The 26147-nt window shown below is 43.8% G+C and overlaps 1 protein-coding gene and 1 long non-coding RNA gene across 2 annotated transcripts; one reads left to right on the top strand and one right to left on the bottom strand.

Annotated features, from left to right (window-relative positions):
- The first annotated feature begins 2 nt into the window (after positions 1-2).
- Positions 3-25924, top strand: LOC138843263 (uncharacterized). The gene is made up of 3 exons (XR_011388785.1): positions 3-3765; positions 5526-5749; positions 7492-25924. It is a non-coding gene; the product is annotated as an uncharacterized lncRNA (long non-coding RNA).
- LOC127493086 (zinc finger protein with KRAB and SCAN domains 3) lies at positions 15559-22837 on the bottom strand. The gene is made up of 5 exons (XM_051855058.2): positions 22415-22837; positions 20942-21089; positions 19419-19501; positions 19014-19137; positions 15559-18135 (listed from the first exon to the last, which is right to left on the bottom strand). Exons 1-5 carry the CDS (start codon positions 22835-22837, stop codon positions 17273-17275), a joined length of 1641 nt encoding a protein of 546 aa, XP_051711018.1. The 3' UTR covers positions 15559-17272.
- Positions 25925-26147: the final 223 nt, after the last annotated feature.

Genomic DNA, 26147 nt, shown 5'->3' with positions numbered 1-26147 from the left:
ACTCTGCCTTTCATAAATCTTTTTTTTTAAAATTCATAAATCTAGGACACTTTACTTAGGCTCTCATAAATACCAACATTGGAGGTTACACATATACAGCACTAGGAAAAAAAATATATCCCAGAGTAAGCCCAAGTATTGTGTAGCTGTAATTATATAAGACCTATTCCTCCTGAAGCTTACCCTGCCTCCCATCTCTCTCTCTCTCTCTCTCTCTCTCTCTCTCTCTCTCTCTCATCTTCTTGTTTTATTTGAAAGACAAAGTTACATAGAGAGGAAGACAGACAGAGAAAGATTTCCCTCTACTGGTTCACCCTCCAAATGGCCGCTACAGCCCAGGCTGGGCCGACTGAAGCCAAAAGCCTGGAGCTTCTTCCACGTGGGTGGAGGGGTAAAGCACTTGGACCATCTTCCACTGCTTCTCCAGGCATATTAGCAGGGAGCTGGATCAGAAGTGGAGAAGCCAGGTCTTGAACCAACACCCATATAGGATGCCAGTGTCACAGGCAGAGGCTTAACCTGCTACGCCACACCACCAGCCCCCCATTTCTGACTTTTGTACAGACTCTATTGGAGAGGATTTACTTAGTGACAACCCCCTTTATGAGAATGTCCTTGTCACCAATCCAATGCTGTCCATACTCATCTAACATGATTTCGCAGCTTTATAACAAAACTGAAATTACTCGATTAATCTGCTCGTTGAAATGTAACGCTTGTTTTTTAAAACTTGATTTCTGCTCCTCTTGATGCCTTTACTTGAAGTGTTTTCAGTTCATTTTCTACTTAACGTGTTCTGTCTCTGCACACATGTTGCTCCATTTGCCTTTCTGTATGCTAGTTAATTTAACTCTTCAGTATTTAATACAATAAAGGGGCCATAAACAAAGACCTAGAACAGAGGACTATGCCTATTATATAGAAAGTTACAGTTCGTAATTTGTTTAAAAATAAATGAGTATTTGTTCTAGTTGTTTCTTGAGCTTAAATGTAGTCACACTACCTAAGGGGGAAAATCAGTGAGGGACATGGAATTTTCAAAGGCTATTAAGTTATTTATATGGGATAAAGAAAATATGGTGGAGTACGCTAACTAATTGGAACTAAATTGCCATTACAGAAATATTTGAAGTCCCTGAAGGGCAAGTAGAGAATATGGCAGATGTTAGAGAATGGTGGTGTTACGTTGGGAAGCACAGTAAACAGAATGCTTTGTGATGAAATCAAACATCTTAATGGATAAAAGACGTGTGGCGTGACAGTGCTGGAACCTAAGAAATCAGAGACCTTTGAAGCTCCTTGTGTTCATGGATTTTGAACTCACCAGCAGCTGGAGGCAGAACAGTGAGGACAAATAGGAAAGTAAAGCAGATCTGAGGTGGAAGCAATGGCGGTCGTAGTACTGAGTGTTGTAGACACAAACGGTGAATCATGAAGCAGTGGTTTACAAGTGAGGATGAGAAGAAGACGGACCTGCTTTTCTAACTGACCCACATTAACCAAAACAGTGTATGTATAATGAGAGCACCGGGAGACAGCAGGGAAAAGCCACGTTTCTAAAGCAATAAAAAGTAACGTGAGCTTAGACATGACCTGTGGAAGAAAAAATAGCCCAACAATCCAGACAGCACAGGAGAAAGGTGTTGCAATGGAAAAAAGATGGGGCCATGTACCCCACCCCCCAAAAAAGGACTGAAGAGGATGCTGGAAATTGAAGTATGAGAGAAAGAACGATAATGGAATTAAGCCAGGCTCTGATCTGATAGATCTCAACTACACAGTGAGGACGAAGGTGGGTGGCACCAAGAAAAACGAACTAAAAATGCTCCACACTCCTGTACTCAGAAGAGAAGCTATCTCTGTAGGAAGACAACTCAGTAGGTTATTGATTGTAGGGTGTTACAGTCAAAACCATCCGCCATTTTTATTGGCCATCTTTTGGAACTGAGAAAAGGATTTACTAACAATAATACTTTACACCTGTTAACATCCCTAAGTACTTTATGTTTTTTTCACTTTCAGCTAGAGAAATTGAAATCAATGAATTAAACTGCTCAAGGTAACAATATGTGGTGGGACCCCCCGTTTTTTTAAGATTTATTTATTTGAAAGAGTTATAGAGAGAAGCAGAGACAGAGAAGGATCTTCCAGCTGCTGGCTCACTCCCCAGATGGCTGCAACACCCAGGAGCTTCTTCCAGGCTCCTGCGTGCGTGGCAGGGGCCCAAACACTTGGGCCATTTTCCACTGCTTTTCCCAGACCATTAGCAGAAGTGGAGCAAACTGCGACACAAAGGGGCGGGATCAAAGCTCCCATTCAGCTCTGCTTTTACTTTCTTGCCTTGGGAACTGCTGAACAGTGGCCGGCAGGGGATAAACATCACCTAAACTGGAACAGAGAAATTATTCTTACCTCCACCCCGTTAGTTACCAGAGATAACGAGCGGACTATGGTTCCCAATTTTTAGCTTCGGAGCGGATCTTGGGAAATTCTGTTCGAAAGGACGATGCTAGTGGGGTCTTCAGCGCCCCAGCCTGCTAGATTAGACCCGTGGAGTTAGCTGGCTGCACAGCCCGAACCTGTGCGGCTCGGCACGGCGGGTGCAGCCGGGCAACCACAGAGAGGAGAAAACCCTCCAGCATCCTAAAGAAGCCCGAATGCTGAGGCGGCCGCTGACCGCGGCGCGCCTGAGAGCGGCCTCTGTGACGTATTTCTGGAGGTGCTGGTGGCCTGGTTCCTGGTCTCCAGGTTCGAACGCAGTGCCCAGCCCGGCCCTTTAGGGACTTGGGGGAGGTTAGACTGCCTGGTAGAATGTGATCGAGGACTGGGAATGTTAAAGAATGGCTTCCACGTTTTGAGGCATCAGGATCCTGAACTGTTGAGAAGAGGAGGAAAGTCGGGATTACCAATCCGGTAAAAGGGAAGCCAGGTTCGTTCGGGGGAAATGATGTGATGTCCAAGATCAACGCTTGGAAACGACGGCAGACTCCTCCCACCAGTTGCGTGATTTTGAGCAGATTATTTAATCTATTTAAATGACTAAACTCATAGTATATTCAAAATAAATTTTTGCTATTGTTTTCTCACTTATGATTTTTTTTGGTCTACTGTTTATATGGGATTTTCTCAAGGAGAGAACCAAAGATCTTGGTTGCTATCCAACTTGTTAACATTTAGGAAGTACAATACTAGCAGAAGGTATCGCAGTGTCACTCCCGAGCTCTCCTCTAACTTAACTTTCTGACGGAGTACCATTTTCTTTCAGTGCATTGTCCAGGTAAGTGAATTCTTGGCTAAAAGTGCTAAATAAAATTTACAGTTTCTGTTAACACTGTTATTTTATGCCTCAGGAAGAAGACTAGCTACAAGGAAATGCTTATGAAAAAGCAGTGTGAACCCCAGGCTGGAGTGAATCTTCTCCTGAGTTCTCTCATTCCAGAATGGCAATCCTCTTGCAGGAATGATCTCTAATAGTGAATGAGGATACAGGAAGAGAGCTGAACCTGGAGCCAGGAGTGAGACTCGCAAAGAAATCACAGATCTTTCTTCAAGCTTTTAAGTTGTCACTCTCAGGTGATAGATGCACTGACCTCAGCAGGTTGTCCAGAGACCCAGGGAGCTCTGCCTGCAGTTACTGAGACCAGAAATACGCACCCAGGAGCAGGTGCAGACCTAGGTAGGGGAACGTCATCCAGAATGTGCAAAGGAGGTGTTGATTGTGCTGGAAAGGTGGACGACACAGCCTGAATGAAGGACAAACCACAGGTGGGAAAGGTCAGGAGGATCCCTATGACTCCACTAGTGAAAGTCGTTGGGAACAGCACACACACACACAAAACGTGAACCCTTAAGATCAACTAAATGCCTTTGGGGCCCTTATGGGCTTTAATTTCCTCTGTTATTCATGTGCACCTCTGTAACTTTCTAGATTCAGTTTTTTTTTTGTTTGTACTCGCGTGTACTTGGGTGTTTTTCCTTGAGGTTTTAGCTTCAAATTCAGTTTTCAAGACCAATTTCAACCTATTGCTAAAGGACAGAACAAGATTTCCTTACGGCAGACAGAGTACCTTCGAATCAAAGGTTTCAGATCAGAAACTAAGATCCTATCATAGTTTGGCTCTCAGCATTGCCTTTTGATAGAGAAGGCCGATGAGGAAGATCCCTGGAGAGAAGGAGAGGAGAGCCTCCTGGGGGAAGCTTACAGAGCTCTTAGTAGTGCCCTCTCCCTCGAAACCTTGCCTTCACCCACCTCCTCATACACTACTGATTCCGGCAGTAAAAACCTTCAGCCATTTTTGTAGGTTTTTAGTGTTTTGGCCTGGTTGACTTCTTTAGCTTCAGAGCGTTGCTTTCTCCTTGGGTTTTATGAATGAACATGACCTGGAAAAGTTGTTCCCTGTAAGTTTTCCACATTGCTTGATTTCTTCACATCAAATTAGTATGTATTTTGAAACTGGTTTAGTTATTTCAGGTTAACTTTTATTATCTTCCACTGTTTATTGATCCTTTCAACAAATATTTATTGAACATTATGTAGGTCTAGTAGTATCCTAGATATATATCATAAGTATTCTTTTTTTAAGGATTTATTTATTTTGAAAGTCAGAGTTTTATATATATATATATATATATATAGAGAGAGAGAGAGAGAGAGAGAGACAGACAGACAGACAGACAGACAGACAGACAGAAAAAGCTCTTCCATCCCCTGGTTCACTCCCCAGATGGCCACAATGGCCAGTGCTGGGCCAGGCTGAAGCCTGGAGCCAGTGCTTCATTTGGGTTTCCTACATGGATGGCAGGAGGCAAAACACTTGGGCCATTTGCTGCTGCTTTTCCCAGACCATTAGCAGGGAGCTGGATCAGAAGTGGAGCAGCCAACATGAACCATTGCCCACAGGGGATGCCGGCATCACAGGGGGCAGCTTTACCCACTGTGCCACAATGCTGGCTCTGCAAGTATTCCTTTTAACTTAGCAAATTAAACTTATTTCATTATATTATTTGTTTGTCAGCTCTGAATTCAAACTGAGCTCCTCTTCTTTGATTCTGCCTTCCTGATCTGCCGCATTTTGTGAGAAAATCTTCCAAGTCCTTCCATTCTCTTTCTGCCCCTCTATCTCTTTTTCTCACTTAGACTGCACCCATACATGCCTTCTTGGGTACTTCACAAACTGAGATGCCAACTCAGAGACTTTAGCAAAGCATGCACTTTGGGTTTTTATTTTTACTGTGTTTCTGAAGTCTTATTATCTCAGAAGAGGAAACTGACATTTGAATTGTCTGCAATTTTTTTTTCTAATGGTGTAACTGAAAAATGAAAATAAGAACATGGCTGCAACACAAAAAAGTTCTAAAGATGATGAATCATGTATGGAGAATCTCTATAAAAATTGCAATATCAGTGCAGTAGGTAGAATGAAAATTTTAATTACTAGTGGGTCATTAGTTAGCATCCTGAGGAGAACCTGAGATCAGCAAGTGTTGAGACTTTTGTTTATAATGGGTCTGTCTTTTCCTATCAGAGAATCTACCACAAGGAAAAGAAAAGCTATCAGTATATGGAAAGTAGGAAAGAGTTCAACCATTGTGGCGTTGCTTGACATCAAAGAATCCACGAGAGAGAGAGAGACTGGTAAATGAGATATGAGGAGGCCTTCATTCAACAAGGAGGTCTTCTGGAACCTTGTGTTAATGTCAGACCTCACTGTGCTCCAGAGCATGCACAGGAGAGAACTCCAAAAAACAGGTAAATGTGCAGTGCTTTCCCAGGACTCGCCAACTATATTTCGCATTGAAAATGTTACACTGAGGAGAAAGCTTGCCAGTGTGCTAAGTGTGGGAAAGGCTGCAGACAGAGACTGGGCCCTGGGAAACACCAGTGATGATACATTAGGGAAGCTCCTATAGATGAGAGGATTGTGAGAAATTATAAGGACAGAGGTCAAACTTCAACAGTCTTCACAATGCTGAAAAGTTAAAATAATTAATGTAAATAGGCGAAATAGAGGGGGAGGGATATTCTGAATTGCCCATTTTAACCAATAAAAATGTTAAGTGGGGCCTGGCACTGTGGCGGAGCGGATAAAGCCACTGCCTGCAGTGCCGGCATCCCATATGGGCAACAGTTCAAATCCTGGTTGCTCCACTTCTGATCCAGCTCTCTGCTGTGGCCTGGGAAAGCAGTAGAAGGTGGCCCCAAGTCCTTGGGTCCCTGCATCCACGTGGGACCCAGAAGAAGCTCCTGGCTCCTGGCTTCGGATTGGCACAGCTCCAGTCGTTGTGGCCATCTGGGGAGAGAACCAGTGGATGGAAAACCTCTTTCTCCCTCTCTGCCACTGCCTCTGCCTCTCTGTGACTTTGCCTTTCAAATAAATAAATAATTTTTAAAAAAATTAAGTGATTGCTCAGCTCAAAAAAAGAAAAGGTCAGGAGTTATTTTTCACTTCCTAAAGAGTTGTATATGTAAGCAACCAGGACTTTTGAGATAAGCTGTTTACCAGCATCCCTGTCTTCTATATTATTATCTGTGGGTTGGAGAACATGTTATTTCCCTTGTGCCTGCACCAGCCATAAAGCTTGTTTTTTTGTTTGTTTGCTTTTGTTTTTGTTTTGACAGGCAGAGTTAGTGAGAGAGAGAGAGAGAGAGAGAGAGAGAGAAAGATCTTCCTTCTGTTGGTTCACCCCCCCCCCCAAAATGGCCGCTATGGCCAGTAGGCTGTGCCGATCCAAAGCCAGGAGCCAGGTGCTTCTCCTGGTCTCCCATGAGGGTGCAGGGCCCAAGGACTTGGGCCATCCTCCACTGTGTTCCTGGGCCACAGCAGAGAGCTGGACTGGAAGAGGAGCAACCAGGACCGAAGCCGGGACTAGAACCCGGGGTACTGGTACCGCAGGCGGAGGATTAGCCTAGTGAGCCGCAGCACCCACCTCCATAAAGCTTTAATTCAACAAGTATAGACTGTATTATTATTATTATTATATTATTATTACCATCTACTCTTGTGCACACTAGTGGTCTTCAAAAAGTTCATGAGCAATACATATTAGGAAAATATGCATGGATTTCAAAATTTTTTTGCACCAAAACAAGCACATGTTTTAATTCCAGTTTTCCATGAGCTTTTTGAAGTCCTCTCACATACAGTATTTTATTGATAGGCTAAAGAGCCTTGAATGAGCACCCTAGGACACATAAAAAAAATCACACACATAACGATTTAGTGAACTAGTTTTTAAAAATCCCATCAGTGCATTGCTGGGCACTTGCATATTTGGGACTGCCTCTGTGTTCTCCAACAGAAGGCCGTGTAGGTGTCCTTCAGAGATTATATTTCTTTTAGCTTTGGTTTGTTTTTTACAATAGAAAAACACTTTACATCTAGCACGTTGACAAATATGTTTCCTTCTAGAAAATGCAAATTTAACATTGTGGAAGCTAGTACTTTAAGAAACTTTTTTTTTCCTTTTCCTTTTCCATTTTAAAAACTACAGGCAACAAGATGGGAAAATCTTTAGAAAGCATCCTCCTGCATGTTGGTAAGAGTCCACTCTGTACCCATCCATAGAATAAGGACGCTTATGTATTTTATAGTAGGTCACTAACTGTAGAAACTATGTATTTTGAAACTTTGCAGTGATTATTTCAGAATTGTGGTTTTTAACCTATTGTATGTCCTTCAGTTTTTTATATAGGCATACAGTCAGTATTTTAAAAGGTACACTGTATTCTGTATAAGGCTTTTCCATTATCTACAGAAACCACGTTGTTTTTCCTTAACTCTGTATTTATATAAAAGGATTTCCTAATGTCACACCAACCTTGTATTCCTGGAATAAATCTCACTTAGTCATCTGTATTTTTACTTACTTGAGAAGCAGAAAAACAGGGAGAGCTCGCATCATCTGCTTGTTCACTCCCCAGATGCCCGCAATAGCTAGGGCTGTGCCGGGCAGAAGCCAGAAACTCAATCCAGTTCTCCCATGTGGGTGGCAGGAATCAAAATACTTGAACCATCACTGATACCTTCCAGGGTATGCTTGGCAAGAAGCCACAGTCAGCAACCAGAGCCAGAAACTGAACCCAGATACTCCAATATGGGATGTACTCCAGTATGGGATGTGAGCACCAGTAGGCAAAATGCTCACTCTAGTCACACCACATTCTGAATATGCCAAATAAGCTACCTTGCTAATATCTTTAGTATGTTTTCTCCAATATTCACATGAAATCAGTATGTAATTTTTATACTGTATTTTTAATTTTCACTCTTAATATCATAAAAAGAATTATTTTTCATTTGTAAAGTCCTAGAACAATTCAAGAAGCATTGGAACTATTGGTCTCTGAAGGATAGATTCTGACGTGAAACTCTGTGAGCTGGGTACATTTTTGTGAAACAGTTCCTTGGTCTATTTGAGATTTTTATTTATAGTGTGAGTTCATTTTGTTAATGTCTATTTGCTTAGGAAATTATTTATTTTATTAAGGTTTTCAAATTTATTTTCATTTTATGCAATGTAATTTGTTAATGACCTTTTAAATAGCTTTATTGAGAATAACTGAAATACAGTGAACAGCAGAAATGTACAATTTGATGTTTTGCTATGTACACCTGTGAAACAGCCACCATAATCAATATAATGAACAAATCTACCTCCTGAGAAAGTCTTCTTCATGTTCTTTGATAATTCCTTAATGATAACTTTGATAATTACTTATACTATATCCCCATCTCCAAGCAATCTACTCTGCTTTCTATGGCTATGAATAAAATTAGTATGTCCTGGAATTTTATATTAATGATCTCTCTCTCAATGTGGCTTCATTTAGCATTTAGCATAATTATTTTGAGATTCATCCATGTGGTTGATTACATCAATTTTTTTTTTTCCACTTGAGTCACTAAACTACTTTGATCTTCCATTTCCTCATTTGTAAACAGGGAATATGATCCCCTAATTCATTAATAAACATAAGCACCTAACTAGCACCTAGTGGCATATAAAGGGTAATCGATATATGTTAGCATCTGTCTCCTCAGGTGCTTTCCTGCTCATGAGACATTACCCTTTGAGTAAGTAGATTACAGGCCCCATTACTGATACTTTGGAACTAGAAACTCTTCTGTAACAGAGTAGATCCGATGGATCTTGAACTGTCAATGGCAGATGTTTTTTTGGAGACTTTTTTGGCAGGATCTTTTTAATCATAACACAGATCCTTAGAATTTTGGAGCCAAACCATGTCATTTTCTGCAGAAAATTACTCTCCTATCAGATACAACTTTTACCTTGCTATGGGACCTTGGTGGAGGATAAATGCTTGGCCATCAATGACCAGGTTATGTGCCATGATCTGCCTACCACTAGTTATTGCCTGATCACCGAAATCACCAAGTTGAGCTAGCACAGCAGCACTGGATTATTAAGTAGAAGTGAGAAGAGCAGGCTGAAGGAGGCCATGACAGCACAAGTCGCATAAGAAAGTGACCCAAATACTCATGGCCTCTACTGCGATGTACTCAATCTACCTGAACCTACCAGGAAGCTCTCTGTGGCCAATTGACAGGAAGAAAATATTTGGGTCTGATTTGCAGAAGATTATGAATGACACGCAGGCAATATCCGAAAGTAGTGGAGAGCTGTGGCACTACAACCTGGATATCTGGGATATCCCTAAAGGACAGTGATAAGGCAAAATTCTCCCAGGATACAGAATTTTGTGCAAGGCACCTTGTTAATTTTGCCTATAAGTAGAGATGGCCAGAAATATGAGTCCATAATCATTTGTGGGCTCTTATCATTGGCTTGGTTGAATGGTCGGACTCAGAAGGAACCTGACTGAAATACCTAAGACAAGGAAGTCTGGAGAAAAGTATTGAGATAGACCCCTCCAAATGAGCACAGAATATGAAAATGTGTGTGTACTACTGAATGTGTACCAAAAGATGATCTCCAGAGTGGAGCATTTTAATCAAGGGAATGGGATGACTTGTGAATACCGGTCAACCTCTTTCCCTAGACATCACCTGTCATTACTTAATGGGCTCATGAACAGTGTGGCCATGAATACAGGGTTTGGGGTTATGCATGGGCTCAAATCATGGACTTCCATTCACCAAGGCCAACCTAGTCAGAGGCTAGGTTGTACCCAATCTGACAAAAGCAGAAACCACAGAATTCCCCTATGCACCATTTTCTAGGGTGATCAGCTAGCTTCCTGGCAGTTTTGTAGCTCTGCCTTGTGAATTACTCAGGGCAAAACAGGAGACTCCTATTAGATGAAACGACTGGAAACCACAGCCTTATCCTATTAAGTGCAACGTTAAGTGTGAATCACAAACTCACCTCATTCAAGTGAAAGTGGAGAAAATATTAGTAGTAAGGTTCTGGATTCTTAGAATCTGATCTAAGCCACCAGGAGAATTTTCATAGGCAGAGGGGAAAAAAAAAAAAGAGAGGCCTGAATTAGGAGATAGCCTCCCCCCCCCAAAAAAAGAGAGCAAATCAGTTTTAAATCTGTCACCTAGGTCTTTCTTTAGCTACTCCTTCAATATCAATCAATAAATGCTCAGCTCTTTTATGTTCCACTATTATTAAACACCTACTGTGTTCTACCTGGGACCAAGAATACAAACTTTATAAAAGAGTTCTTGCTTGTGGATGAGTATTAGGAGGATGGCAGTAAGTGGGCACAGGCCAAGTAAATAGAGTTTATCCATACTACTGTTGGGCATTTAAATAACTTCATAAAATATGTAAAATAGGATAGCTATATAAATATTAGTCTACATGTCTTTAGGTGAAGATGTGACTATATACATATTGCTGTTGGAAATACACCTAGGTGTGGAATTGTTGGCTCATGCCTATATCCAACTTCAGAAGATATTGCCAGTTAATTTTAATCAGGGTTAAAACAGATATTTGAGCCAAAGGTTATGCAACCCTCTAATATGTATCAGTGACACCTGTTTCTCAATATTTGATAATAGAGCATAAGAAATAAAGCTGGGTGTTAAGTAACTACAAGCTCTTTGGAGGTGGGGCCATGTCTTGTTCACAGCTGTATTCTAGATCATTAGCACATACCAGTTACTCAATATTGGAAAACATCAAGGGTAAAAAGGATATTAGGGTAGTGAGTGTTACCCAGATGGGAGGCCGGCGCCGCAGGCAGAGCATTAACCTACTGCACCACAGTGCTGGCCTCACACTCTCATCACTCTTATTCAACACAATACTGAAAGTACAAGCCAGTGCAATAAGAAAAAATAAATAAATAAAAAAGGGGGGAAAACATACAAATTGAAAAAAAGTTCGGGCCAGCGCCGCGGCTCACTAGGCTACTCCTCTGCCTGCGGCGCCGGCACACCAGGTTCTAGTCCCGGTTGGGGCGCCGGCTTCTGTCCCGGTTGCCCCTCTTCCAGTCCAGCTGTCTGCTGTGGCCCGGGAGGGTAGTGGAGGATGGCCCAAGTGCTTGGCCCCTGCACCCGCATGGGAGACCAGGGGAAGCACCTGGCTCCTGGCTTCGGATCAGTGCGGTGCGCCCGCCACAGCGGCCATTGGGGGGTGAATCAACAGAAAAAGGAAGACCTTTCTCTCTCTCTCTCTCTCTCTCTCTCTCACTCTCCACTCTGCCTGTCAAAAGAAAGAAAAAAAGTTCCTAGTTGCTGATGATATGATTCTATATCTAGCAAATGCCAAGAGATCTAAAAAAAAAAGTTATTATTGGCAGATGAATTAATTCAGCAAAATTGCAAGATACAGAATCAACATGCAAAAAATTAATACTATTTCTGTATAATAATAGTGAACACTTGGAAATTGACACTTAATATGCAGTGCCATTTGTAAACACTCTAAAGAGAATAAAATATTTAGGTATAAATCTAACAAAGACATAAGAGATTTGTATGCTGAAAATGATAAGATGCGGAAGGAAGAAACCAAACAGCTGTGGTGATCAACAGCAGGCACTGTTCAGAGGTGGACGTACAATTCAGTGAAAACAACCAGCTGACTCCTCCCAGATGCACAAAGCATGTCAGCCTAGGAAGTAAAGCCTTTCGCGGAAATGGTGCTGGAGCACTGGACACCATAAGCCAGGAAGAAACAAACTCCAAATGAATCATGAGCTAAAACGTAAGGCCTAAAACTTTTTTTTTTTTTTTTTTTTGACAGGCAGAGTGGACAGTGAGAGAGAGAGACAGAGAGAGAAAGGTCTTCCTTTTGCCGTTGGTTCACCCTCCAATGGCCGCCGCTGCAGCCGGCGCACCGCGCTGATCCGATGGCAGGAGCCAGGATCCAGGTGCTTTTTCCTGGTCTCCCATGGGGTGCAGGGCCCAAGCACCTGGGCCATCCTCCACTGCACTCCTGGGCCACAGCAGAGAGCTGGCCTGGAAGAGGGGCAACCGGGACAGAATCCGGCGCCCCGACCGGGACTAGAACCCGGTGTGCCGGCGCCGCAAGGTGGAGGATTAGCCTATTGAGCCACGGCGCCGGCCTGGCCTAAAACTTTAAGAGGAAAACGTAAGACAAAATCAGAGTCTAGGGCTAGGCAAATATTTGAATCGACATCAAAAGTACAATTTATTAAAAAAACTACAATTAAGTCTTCAGGAAAATTTAAAACTCTTGCTCTGAAAGATCCTCTTAAGAGGCTAAAAATGATAAGCTACATACAGGGGGAAATTTTGCAAACCACAATTCTGAGGGGACTTTCATCTAGACTATAAAAAGGACTCATTCATCTCACCGGCTAAACGACACACAAATCCCTTAGATATGAGAAGTCCTGAACGGTGCCGAGAGTACTGAAGAGTGCCAAGAAGAGGCAGCCACCTGTGTCGTTCACCGAGTCATTCGCGCCCCGATCACCACCCGGGCAACTTTTTTCTCTTCATTGCAAAGTTTTTCCAAACTCTTGTCAGCTGAATTTTGAAACAGCTCCCCTCCTTTGTCTTTTTAAAACAGAAACAGGTAAGTTTAATGTAGGCATTTATAGGGTTAAGACAGTAACAGTCAGGAAAGTATTTGTCTGCTTGATTAGGAGCCAGGAACTGTGTGGAAGAGTTGGATGGGGTTCAGAGGCCTTTTTCTCTTAAGGTAACGTAAGATATATAGCAGGAGAGTTCAAGGGGTTCAAAGGATCAGTTCCACATCAGTAGACAGATATTTGCATTGACTCATTTGTAAGTGGCCTCAACAATCAAAATTTGGACAACTAAGGCACTGGGCAACTGGATTCAATCCAGCCTTCAGTGACTTGACCCCAAACATCTGTCAGCAGGTAGACTACTGGGAATCTATTCACATCCTATAACCTCAGTCAGTGAATGGTAAAGTGCAACAGTTGGAAGGCCTTTACTTCTCCCCCTCTTGTGGGCCAAAAACACGAGCTATCAAATCCCGGGAGGTCTTCCCACTTATCCTATTCTGTCCTGGATGGCTGCATTAGTCTTTCTTTTGAAAGGGCATTGTGGCCACACCAGCCCCGTGTTTGGCACCAAATTTATCAAGGAAAGGCAGGCATATTTGGTTAGGAAAGAAAGCAGGCCCTTCTTGGATTCAGTTTCTTAATTTATATAGACAGCAAAGGCAAGAATACAAAATGTGCAAGCTCCCTATGTCCCTTTTCCCACAAACATCGCCTAAAGAGGCCATTTGACTAAAACTCATATGGTAGAATATTGTGCTGCTGTGGAGCGGTAATGCTGCAGATCCGCAGTTTCATACCATTCAGGTAGACCTTACGATTGGCGAGGAAGACAACATGCACGTTAGATAGGGAGATGAGAGGGAAATAGCCTTGTCCCAGTGCCTCACAAAACTTACCAGGAGTTCACGTTCAGGGAGGATTAGAGCTTCAATCAGCAGCTGAGTCCTGGTCGATGCGTCATGGATGGAGGCATGGAAGCTACCAGGCAGCTATGGTACAGTCATTCTTTTGAAAAAACACTATAAAGTTGACAAGAAAATGAGGACAGACATGGATGAAACACCTTAGGTTAGAAGATGGAAGAGAATTTAGTTCTTATGCTTTTTAAAGGTAGAGACATTGTGTTGTTTATCATTAATTCCTTAGCTCCTGATCTAACAATCAGTTTTGCTGAATGAATGACTGTCAGATGTAAGTTGTTTAGAAATAGGAAAGACTTTTATTCTGGAAATAGGAATGTGAACACTCTGGTCTCAGGCAATTTTATGTTAATAATTCAAAAGAACAAGTAAAGCTAACTTTTGGAATCATTTATTCAACAGGAATGAAACAGGCTAGAAGCAGACCCACTAAATTAAGACCCTTCCATGGACCCACCTCCAGCTCCAAACCAGTCTGTAAAAAAGAGAATCCAGACCCTGCCCTGACCACAAAAGACCTCCTACTGCCCTGTTAGGAACTTCCCTGACTCACACACATTCCCAGGATAGCTCAGTGTGACCAATGTGCGTCCTTTCTGGTAGTTAGCAACACTATGTCCCTTTTCCCACAAACATTTTGAGCTTGTTGTGTGTAACAGAAGAACGAGGCAGGTGCAAACCAAAGTGTTATGTGCCAAGGAGCATAAGCCAGAGCTCTAGGCTGGGTGCAGATCCAAGTGCTGTGTGCCAGCAGAGAGCCACTGTGCCTCCCCACTGTCCAGCTTCCCTCATCGAACCACTTGGCAGAACTAACCCTCAAATCTCCCTCCTTCACTGCTGTCTCCCTTGTGCTGGAGCATAAAGCCCCCAATAAGCCTTGTCTGGGTTGCACAGCGGGCTCTTGTCAATTTCTATTTTGCAAGTGAGTCCCCAAAGAACTCTGCTAGAGGATGCTGTGATGGTGAGCCAGCCCACTTACCTTGTCTCCAGTCTTCAGACCAATCCTCCATCCTGATCTGTAAGCCAGGTAGGGGGCTACAGACATCATTTCCCAGGCTCCTACTGCCAATTAAAGTGACTAAAGGTCAGAGAGGGGGAGCATGGTTAGTATTTCAGTGCCTTAAGTATAGTATTGTGCTGATTAATTGTATATACCAATCTATCTGGGCCATGAGGTACCAGATATTTGGTCTAACATTCTGAGTGTGCATCTGAGGGTGTTTTGCGATGAGAAAAAAAATAGTTTAACCAGTAGACTCATAGATTGCCTCCTTAATGTAGGTAGCCCTCACTCAATCAGTTGAAGGCCTCAAGAGAAGAAAGGCTATTTCCACAAGAAATGTGTATGCTTTCCACCTAACTACAATGAGCTGACACATCAATCATTTCTGACTTTTAGACTCAGACTGAAAAAGTGGCTCCTCTCTGATCAAGTCTGATGGCACTGGGACTGGAACTCGCACCCCTAGGCTCTCCTGGGTCTCTAGCGGGCAGACAGTGGAAACATTGCTTCAGTGAATTCCCAGCTTCCATAGTCACAGGAACCAATTCCTTAACCCCCACCCCCAACACATACACACACACACACACACACACACACTACTGGTTTGCTTCTCTGCAGACTCCTGACTAATATATGCTCAGAAAGTTTGGGAACCATGGAATGTATTCTTATCAACAACTTAAGAATCCATTCAATTAAAATAACAATATGATTTATTACTGTAATAAAAACAATTTACATTAGATCTCTGAAATCCTGGAAGTACCAGGCCTTGGAAACTGGCAAAAAAAAAAAAAAAAAAAAAAAGGGACTTGGGTAGATCTACAAAGGATTTTGGATGACAGTTCAATTCCTAATAAATAAAGTAAAAATGAGTACAGCAGGAAATAATATATCATGTTGCCTAACCATTAGTTGTGGAAAATGACTGAAAATCTGCTATATCCAAATCAGAATCTTAGACAGATACTATAAATATGGAAGAGACTGCAGTGGCCAGAAGCCAGGTGAGCAATGAGAACTGATGTACTAATGAAAGAATATTTCTTTAGTAAGAACTGATAACGCTAACAAAAGTTTGTAAGAAAGTAGTCACTCCAAAATACTCTTGTAGAAACAATTTCATTTGAAACATAAGTACTACTTGTGTAATGTGATTAAAAAACATTTTCTCATTTGAATTCACAACGCTGAAATTTTGACTCCTATGAAGAAGAAAAATGGATGGTCCAGAAAGTACGTTTAATGGAAGGCAGACAGCCTGAGGAGTTAGCTTAATGGTTAAAGTTCTCATCAGAAATGACTGTGATGTTACTACCCAGGTGATTTGGGAATCAATCTATAATAAGACTAAAACTATCAGACACTAATAGTAGGGTTCTGAAACCATGATTTCTTACTTTAAATATCTGATGTGACTCCACTGACCTGGAGGAAGTGTGAATTTAGCAGGGATGAGCTTTGATGCAATTTACACAGTATGTTGGAGGGGGCAGGATAATGTCTACAGCACTGAGGGCACTTGGTTAGGCCAAAGAGAACTAAAAGGCCAAGTACCAAGAGGCTAAGCATTAGAAAATTGATGATTTTATTCTGACTGGATAACCGATTTCATCTTGATAACTGCATGAATAGGAAAATTTTTCCCTAAAAAGTACCAAAATTAACATCAAGGAAAAATTAACTAAAAAATGGAATTCGATGGATGACACACATTCACAATGATTTAAAGACTAAGAAATAAATACAGGTATTGTAGAGAAACATGGATCCTTCCTATCACAGTAACCCCACCTGTGCCTCTACTCTGCCAATCCCATGTACTGGCAAAAAAATGCACAAAATTGACTCAAAACGGTAGAATCCCAGAAATTAGATACAAGTTTTCTTTGGTGATAAATTCCAAAGAAATCTAAATAATGTAAAACCTCCCGAGCTAGGTAGGTACTCTCACTGGCACATTTATTACATATTTAATTAGCACCTGTTTGCAAGGCACAAAGAGGGATATAAGACTCCATGAATCTGACCCACCGTGGATGACTAATTCTAGTCAACAGTCACAAGGCAGCCTCCATCATACCCACCACCCAGTAGACATCATAAAGTGCTGGCTGAGAGGAAGTAGTCAATCTGAGTCCATTTAATCCCAGTGGCTGGGAAACAAAGCAGGTCCCACCTCTTCCAGACAACTCTCCCCTAGCCTCCCATCAAGTAAGCTTTTGTCTAATCATGTTCCAGAAACTAGAAAACAATTTCTGTCAGTCAGACTTCATATTTTCTAACACGTAGTGATATGTGGTGGTAAATAAAGCCCCAGGCCACACTTTGTAGTCAGGATGGACTGGGCCCCAGGGTGGCCTCAGCTCCATGAGGAATGAGCACCTACTGTGTCACGCACAGCATGGATCAGTGTGATGAAATTCTCTTCCCTACATGGCTTCGCCGATGCTGAACAAGGTATGAGGTTCGGGTGAAGCCTTTTCCACACGTGTCACACTGATAGGGCTTCTCACCAGTGTGGATTTTTTGATGTTCAAGGAGGCCTATATTCTGAGTAAAACTTCTTTCACACTCACTGCATTTGTAAGACACAGGAGTTTCAACATTTTCCCACTGGCCTTCCACCCGACTCTGGCATTCCCAGGCCTCCCCATGCCCAGGTTCCGGAGCGTTTTTATCACCATGGATCCTCTGATGTCTCAGGAGATGGGAACTCCGCCTAAAGGCTTTGCCGCACAGGTTGCACTGGTATGGCTTCTCCCCTGTGTGGATTCTGTGATGTTCAAGAAGGCTGCAGCTTTGGCTGAAGGTTTTCCCACAGTCCTCACACTCGTAGGGCTTCTCCCCAGTGTGGGTTCTCTGGTGCTTGATAAGGTCTGAGCTGTGACTAAAGGCCTTGCCGCATTCCTCACACTCATATGGCTTCTCCCCAGTGTGGACTCTCTGGTGAATAATGAGGGCAGAACTCCCAATGAAGGCTTTGCCACACTCTTCGCATTCGTAGGGTTTCTCTCCAGTGTGGATTCTCCTGTGTTTACTAAGGCCTGAACTCTGAGCAAAACTCTTCCCACATTCAAGGCAAATGTGCTGCCTCCTCCCTGAGGCATTTCTCGGCTTTCTCTGCAGCCTGCCCTCCAGCTCACCAGCTTGTGCACCTGTGGTAATCCGGGCAGTGTCACCACCCAGGTGCCCTGGTGTCTGGCCGGGCTCCTGTTCTGGATGTGGCTCGGCTGGAGGCAAGTCCCTGACCTTGGTCTGTTCGTCAGCACCTGGAACAACAATGTCCACTGTTAGTTCTGCACTGCCGTGGAGGAAAGCGCTGTGATGAGTTAAGGGGCAAGCATGACAGAGGTCTACACACAGGTCAAGGATAAGGCTTTAAGTGCACAATCAGGATGAGAATAAAGGGGAGACAGAGCGCTGGGGAGGAGGAACACCCGAAAATGGGGAGGGGGCCACAGGAAGAAGGGTGTTGGGAATGGGGGAGGGCGGTGAGGAGCAAAGACTGTGCTGGGAATATATGCTCTAAGCTCTAAGAACAGTGAGCCAGGGCCATGCACTTAGGATGGCAGACACTACACTACGAGCAACAGTAAACAGAGCAAGTGAAAGGATTTCTGAAGCATTCTGTAAGAAGCAGGAAAAGCATGCTCCGAAATTAGTCCCCAGTGATAAAGGGTTGTTATCTCTGACTGTGCCCCAGGCAGAGGCAGCTCCCCCAACATAGTGCGCTTTAGCGAGGGAGATCACTGTGTCACTGGTTAACTGTGTGATCTCGGACAAGTCAGGTAACGAGCACCTCTGCACTCTGACCACTACGGTCAGGTCTGCAGTCAATGTCTGAGGTCACGTGGAACACGGCCCCGTGGCCCATTTTCCTCCTCGTCGGCTAGGAACGCAAAGAGAGGGGAAGAAATCAACATTTGCTGTGCATGTCCTGTGAGCCGGACCTATACTTCATCCCACTTCACTGGCAAAGAGCAAAGCAAGATCAGAGGGTTTAAGGAGCTAGTCAGTACAAAGTCTCAAAAATGGTAGTTCTGAATCCAAACACAAGGGGGCTCAACAGCTTTTAAGAGCCCAGTAGCATGTAGTATACAAAGCATGTCAAGAAACCTGAAGAGAGATGAATGTCCACTTGTCTTACCTAAGGAGATGAGGCTGCTATAGTTCTCCAGCCTTTCATCCCTGTAGAGGTTCATCTGAGATGAATCCGGCTGTGTCCACTCAGGAGTGAGGGACAGGGCCACACTGTCCATTTTCAGCAACCCCTAAAGCAGTATAAGAAGAGACCAACCAAACAGGATCTGGGTAGCACAGACTGCACCCCCCTTCCCCCAGCTAATAATAAAATAGAAAAAGTGCCGTAAGTGGACACCAAAATGAAGTTAGTGATAAACAACCTTGAGAAAAATAAGAATATTTAGGTCCAACCTAGGATCTGAGTGGAAGATCCAGGATGAGGGTAAAGGTGGAGTGGGGAGGGAGGGACCTCCACAGGAAGCACAACACAAGTAAAGGGCATTTGTGGAGGGACAGGGCCCCAGCTCACCTGGGACTCTGGAGTGAGCCTGGCGGCTACCACTGTGTCTTCTCTGCAGCTCCCTTCCTGGGTAAGCCAAGGAACCTGGAGAACTAAGAGGGAAAGATGCTCCGGATGAGATCTGCCCTGGTACGCAGTCTCCCTGCCTATGGAATCCAGGTTCAAAACTAGATTAATAAATCCCTGCCAAACAAGTTTATACAGAGTGCGTTCCTTTCCAAAATATGATCCCTACCAGATCCAATATGGTGTGCTCTATACACATACAAAACCACACAAAAACAAAAAGGCAGGGTCCTTGTTGAAAGTGCTAAGATGAATAAAATAACATTAAAAAGCTTCTCTTTAGGGGTCAGTGCTGAGGCACAGCAGGTTAAGCCTTGCTTTCCAGCATCCCTTATCAGAACTCCAACTCAAGTCCTAACTTCTGATCCAGCTCCCTGCTAACGTGCTGGGAAGGCAGCAGATGACTGCCCCAGTACTTAGACCCCTGCTATCCATGTGGGAGACTGAGAGGGAGCTCCTAGCTCCTGGCTGTCCCCTGGCCCAGGCCTGACTGTTGCAGCCACTTGGGGAGTGAGCCAGTGGATAGAAGATTCTCCCTCTCCATCTTTCCCACTCTGTCTTTCAAATACATATTTAAAAAAAATAAAGCTGCTCTTTGAAGATTCCTTGAATTTTGCTGAGGGGGGGGGAGTAACATTTGGGTTAGTACAATTTTAGTAACAGTTTTCTGCTTTGGTTTTAAAAAATCAAAAACAAACAGATCTGAGCTTAGACGGGAGGAAATAGAAATCTGCTCAGATTCAAGGGAGAGAAAAAATTTCAAAATGTGAGATTTCTTTATGGGAGGCAAACAAAAGCAACAGAAAACAGTTGGTTAGAAACTGTTGAGAAATAAAGATTGCATTTTGGATGATGTATCCCAATGTTACTTGTTTTGGAAACTTACATCCATGTTTAGGACACACGAGAGAACATTTCAGAACATACAGTCATTCCTTTGGAGTGAATCTTAAAGTTATTTTAATCACAGATGTAAAGTTTACAAGGTTTATACATTTTAATTTGTATCAGTCATACAGTCTGTGGAATATTCTGGCTGGCTTTACAAATTCAGTTTATTTTCTTCATAAAACTGACCACTATCTAAAAGTGTATTGTTAATCTGTTTATCTGCCATCTTCACCATCTGAATATAGCAACACTGGAACAAGGACTCTTCTCACTGACAGTTTGAACCCCAGTGCCAACAACACTGGCTACTGCATTAGAGACCTCCATAATTATATGCTAAATTAATGGAGAACCAATTCTTTGAAAGCCCAAATTTTAGTAAAATTTTATTTACTCTGCCTAGACTTAGTTCGGAAAACTTTTCATCAATGGGTTTGAAATTGCCCTTTCAGGCTGAATCTCAAAGGAGAGTCAACCAGGACAGGCAAATACAGTAACCGTCTATGGATCTTGCAAGAGACCCTTAAATAAAAATGGATTTATAGAATCTACACAGCCTAGAAAATGGTACTCACCTCTGTCTTGCAAAGGCTGGGATCCCAGAGGTCTGTGCTTCAATAAAGCCTTCACTGGTTGGAACTGGCTACTCTGTGACCCCTGAGCTGGTGTCAACAGTGACATCTTGTAGCCTAGCAGTTCTTGCCCCTGGCTGTCAGGTGGGACCTAGAAATCATTCATTTATTTTGATTTTCATTAATCCATCAAACACTTCTGTAGCACTTTCTAAGAGCCTGAAACTCTTTTCAAAAGCCTTACAAATATTAACTTATTTAACAAAAACAACCACCTTATAAGAGAGGTACTATTATCATTCTCATCTATTTCCCATCTATTGATGGGGAAACAGAAGTGTGGTGAGCTTAAGTAGCTTGCTCATAGTAATTCAACTAATGTAGCAATGCTAGGGTGACAGCTTGGGCAGGATGACTCCCCAGCCCATGCTCTTAACCATTAGTCTACACTCCCTCATCACATACAGTTGTGCTTCTATGAAAACTGTTTGGAAATTGCTGATAAATTCTCACAGAATACTAGTATCTTCTCTGAAAAAATGAGGATAATAATTTCTAGCCTAAGGTTTGTTGGGACCAGTGAGGTCACAGTATGTGAAGTCATCTAACATAGAGTCCAGCATATGACATGTCTTCATTTTCTCCCCAGGACATTTATAGTTAAATTATACTTTTCAAGATACTTCTCCACGTGTACAGCTAAGAATTTCTCATGTCCTATACAAAGATCGAAGCTACGATATTTGACATGACTGTTCACTGTCTCAGGGCTCAGGTGCAATAGTTCCAAGTCAAGAATCTTGGACTCCAGGTTACTGGTTGGAAGGCTTGCGCCAATGACCTCTGAGGGAATGTGCAAAGGACACAGGAAGATGCCAGGGAGACTGCCTCATTAAATAGGAGAGGAGATGGAGGTTCCAAATGGATCCATCTTCTCCCTGAGGTTTGTAACCAATGGCCCATGGACTCCTTCCCAAGTGGTCCATGAATCTGATAGGAAAAAACCATTATTTTTCCTTTGATTATGAATGAAAGCAACAAACCAGTGTGGCATAAGCAGTGCCACACCAATAGGACTCTGGCACCAATAGGAACCACAGGTGTTTTCACATCACATTACAGCCAGGCACATACGGTCAACATCACTCACACGTACTGCCACTTTGAAATCACCAGGCATTGGCCCTGTCCCTAGGTCTTATTATTTAGTGCTCTAAGTAAAAAGCACATGTATCATTTTATGGCAAACGTAGTACTTTAACCCCCAGAATTCCAATAGCATTCAGTTCTTTTGGAACTGTCTGAATCTTCCTTTGCACTTAAAAACATTCCTCTGAGAAAGGGGAGGGCCTTCACCTACTGCCAGGGAGGTTCACAGCACAAAAGGAGATGGGGAGAGTAACGCCCTCCACTGGATCTGGAGGTTTCTGGAAGACACAGACCGCAGCGCTCAGATACTAAACCTGCTCTTTCTACCTGCGGCGGCGGCTCCTCCAGCTGCCTCTCCAAATACTCCAACAGCGCCACGACCTCCTCCCCGCTCTCTGGGCGCTGCTTGCGCACCCAGCGCTGCAGGTCCCCGGGCAGGATGGTCAGGAACTGCTCCAGCACCAGCAGCTCCAGGATCTGCTCCTTGCTGTGCAGGTCGGGCCGCAGCCACTGTCGGCAGAGCTCCCGGAGCCGGCTCAGTGCCTCGCGGGGACCCACGGCCTCTGGGTAGCGGAAACCACGAAAGCGCTGGCGGGAGCGTTCAGAGCCCGGAGCAGAGCTGGTGGGCAAGCTGGCCTCCTCTGCAAAGACAGAGGCTTCTTCCTCCTCCACTTTTATGACAAGAAGCTCCATCTGGTCCTCCGCAGCGTGGGCATCCAGGGATGCGCTTTCCCTCGATTCTCTAGCCATCCTGTGCCAAGGCAGTACTCAGGCCTCACTGCAGTGGAGAGCTCAGTATGTGCAGAATATATCTGAAAGGTGAAAATCACTATTAACCAGTAAACTGCAAGCACTCCCCTCCCTTCATGTCCAGAAGCTCAGAGACAAAGCCGGCAGTGCAGAGACATCTTCTCCGTATTCCAGTGCACCTGCACCGTCACCCTCTGCATCACCCCCAACCTGAGTCCCACAGTGAGCTTCCCAACAGATGTCCTGGGGCTGTATCTGGACTCAGGACTAAATGCGACAGAAACTGAGATTGGCACTGTCAACTTTTGGTGGCTACCTGGGCTACTTCCTGGACTCTAGAAGTTTCTCTCAATGATTAGCTTGGAGTTGACTTATTAGCAGCCAGGTATGGGGTTGGCTGAATTCTAAGATGACCCTAGAGGTCTCCTGCTCTGATACCTAGGAGTCTGAATATGATGAGCTAGCAAGCCTGACTCATCCAAGTGATCACAAGGACACTTAACTAAATCTCAGTGGATTCCACTCCAGAGCCTCCAGATAAGAGCCCAGCTTTACTTTAGCCTTGGGTGATTCCAAAGGGAGACCTCAGCTGAGCCTGCCTACCCTTCTGACCTACAAAACTGGAAATAATACCCAAGCTTTGTTCTAAGCCATACCCTTCTCATAAATTGCTACTCAGCCACAGGAAACTAACCTCGGTCTTATCTGCAGTCAAGGCACTGCAATTAGGGGATGGAGAAAGAAAAGACGGCAGCCCCTACATTAAGAGACAGGACTAATCTTTTAATTCTGGGTGCCTGTTGGTGAGACTCTCAATTCCCTGTGATGTGAGGCTCGCTCACATAACTGGCATAAAGTTCACACGTAAATTCAGCTGAACATAGGGCTTTCAGACCCCTTTAAACTTCAGATGAGAGGACCGACCCTCAGTTTCTCTCCAAAGCCTCAAAGCAACAGAAAATACCACCAAGCCCTCACCATAGAGAGCGTAGTAACTGCCCCTGCTACTTGCCACCCCCTAATCTGTCACCCTCTTTTCTCCCCTTCAAAGCCAAAATTCTTGAAACAAAATCCTCCAGACCCCAACTCTAGTCCACACCTCCCTCTAAGCCTTCCGGGAGCAAATTGCCACCAAGGCCACCAACGCTGCTCCTGCTGAAGTCAGCAGGGCGGCTTCCCTCAGTTCCCATCTTCTACGGCCTCTTCTCAACCATCCAGGCTGATGCTGCTGGCAACTTCTAGAAACGCACTTGTCCCTGGGTTTAGGGACCCCAACCTCTTCTGCTTTCCTCCTTCCTGTTTCTTCCCAGCTCCTCCATCACAGTCTGGTTAGATGCACACTAGCCAGGTTTCCTGGGCTCCAGGTCCTGCTTTTAGTATCTAGTAGTAGCTGGGCGATTTGGGTAAATTACACAGTATCTCTGTGCCTCAGTTTCCTCATCTGTGATAGGGACAGTAACAGCAAATAGGGTTGTAAGCAGTAAGTCTGCACATAAAGTTCTTAGGACAGTGCCTGGCCTGTGGTGAGTGTTATATGAATGTCAGCCAATGGTATAACTCACTGGCCTTGCACCATTTAAGTCAGACTGGGCCTGCTTTGTATTTTGTTTTGGACCCCTTTTTTTACCTGCTCCTCACATTCTTCTCTAGAACGATCTTTAATCACTTGCAAGAGTTTCATTCTTATTTCTAGGCTGAAGACTCCTGATCCCTGTCCTGAGCTGCCTTCCAGACAGTTCTACCTGGAACTCCTGCAAACAAACCCAAAAGCACATGCCCCACATTATTCTCCAGAACAGCATTCTCTAGAAACTGCAGCACTACCCGCCAGGCTTCCTCAGAATCGCTGACTTGTTCATCTCGTTCAGTGCGCACAATAGATCACTTTGAATCTACCTCTGGGACTTGTCAGTGTCACTCAGATCTGTTCCCTTTTCTCTCTTCTCCTTGCTATCATCATGGCCCCGTTCCTCATCACTGTCTCAAGCCTACTAAGTACCTTCAACCTCCCTACTTCCTTCCTTCCCTTCCTAGTGGGCAGCCACCAGAGAACTTTTTCTAAAATAACTAATCAAGGCATCCCCTTGCCTAAAACCACTCATATTTATACTCATGCCCAGTGCTGATCCTCTGCCCCACAGACTGGTAATTCATCTGGGATTCTCACATATGGTCATGCAGGTTGTGCACTGCTCAGTGTACCCAGCCCAAGGGGCCAGAAACTTGTGCCCTCCAGACTATGTCCACTCAACAGAGGCATCTACTCTTTAATACGCACAAAGATTCCCTGAACTTGTAAAAAGACGCCAGCAGCTGTCCTAGCAAACTGTTTACTATACTATGAATATAGCATTTTTGTTTATGCTTCCATATCTCTGCACACAAGCTCCAAAGCTCAACTTAAATGTCCCCTCTTCTCTAGATTTTCCCCTCAGGAGAATAAGTATCATCCTATGACAATTCCTTTCTTCTGTGCAAAATAAATAACTTAAGGAAACAGCACATGGAGAATGCTCAGTAAAAGTCGAAGGAAGGAAGGAAGGAAAGAAGGAAGGAAGGAAGGAGGGAGGGAGGGGCCCAGTATATATGCATATTTGTTCTTTATTAGGAAGGAAGGGAGGGAGGGAGGGAGAAAGAGAGGGAAGGAGAGAGGGAGAGAGGGAGGGAGGGAGGGAGGAAAGAAGGAGCCCAGTACATATGCATATTTGTTCTCTATTAAAAATAGGTCTAAAAAAATGGGTCTAACAGGGCCAGTGCTGTGGCATAGCAGGTAAAGCCACCATCTGCAATGCCAGCAACCCATATGGGCGCTGGTTCGAGACCCGGCTGCTCCACTTCCAATTCAGCTCTCTGCTATGGCTTGGGAAAGCAGTAAAAGATGGCCCAAGTCCTTGAGCCCCTATACCTGCGTGGGAGACCCAGAAGAAGCTCCTGGCTCCTGGCTTTGGACTGGCCCAGCTCCGGCCACTACAGCCATCTGGGAAGTGAACCAGCGATGGAAGACTTCTCTCTCTCCTCTCTGCCTCTACCTCTCTGTAACTCTCTCAAATAAATAAATAAATCTTTAAAAAAAAAAAAAAAAAAAAAGGAGGGGGGTCTACCCTGAGACACTGAGTTCCTTGAAAACAATTCTATCCTTAGCTTACTCATTTTTGTATCCCCTGAGGCCTGACACATAGTAGAAAAAGAATAAGTTGTGGCAGTTTTGTCTGCTTGCTTTTAGTGAAAGGATGAATAAATGCAAAAGCATTAGGTGAACAGTTCTTTCTATTAAGCTCTGTTTCTCAAGTTCAGCACTACTGACATGTGG

Source organism: Oryctolagus cuniculus, chromosome 5 (assembly GCF_964237555.1).
Source record: "Oryctolagus cuniculus chromosome 5, mOryCun1.1, whole genome shotgun sequence".
Lineage (NCBI taxonomy): Eukaryota > Metazoa > Chordata > Mammalia > Lagomorpha > Leporidae > Oryctolagus > Oryctolagus cuniculus.
This window is presented reverse-complemented; position numbering and strand designations above follow the sequence as displayed.

What these genes read in the sequence shown, in the direction of transcription:
- LOC127493086 (XM_051855058.2), bottom strand. Translation starts at nt 22,837, where the DNA reads ATGGCTAGAGAATCGAGGGAAAGCGCATCCCTGGATGCCCACGCTGCG. An exon ending in TGGAGGAGCCGCCGCCGCAG is followed by an intron (nt 21,090 to 22,414) that starts GTAGAAAGAGCA and finishes AATGATTTCTAG; the next exon opens with GTCCCACCTGACAGCCAGGG. An exon ending in CCAGCCTTTGCAAGACAGAG is followed by an intron (nt 19,502 to 20,941) that starts GTGAGTACCATT and finishes TTTCCCTCTTAG; the next exon opens with TTCTCCAGGTTCCTTGGCTT.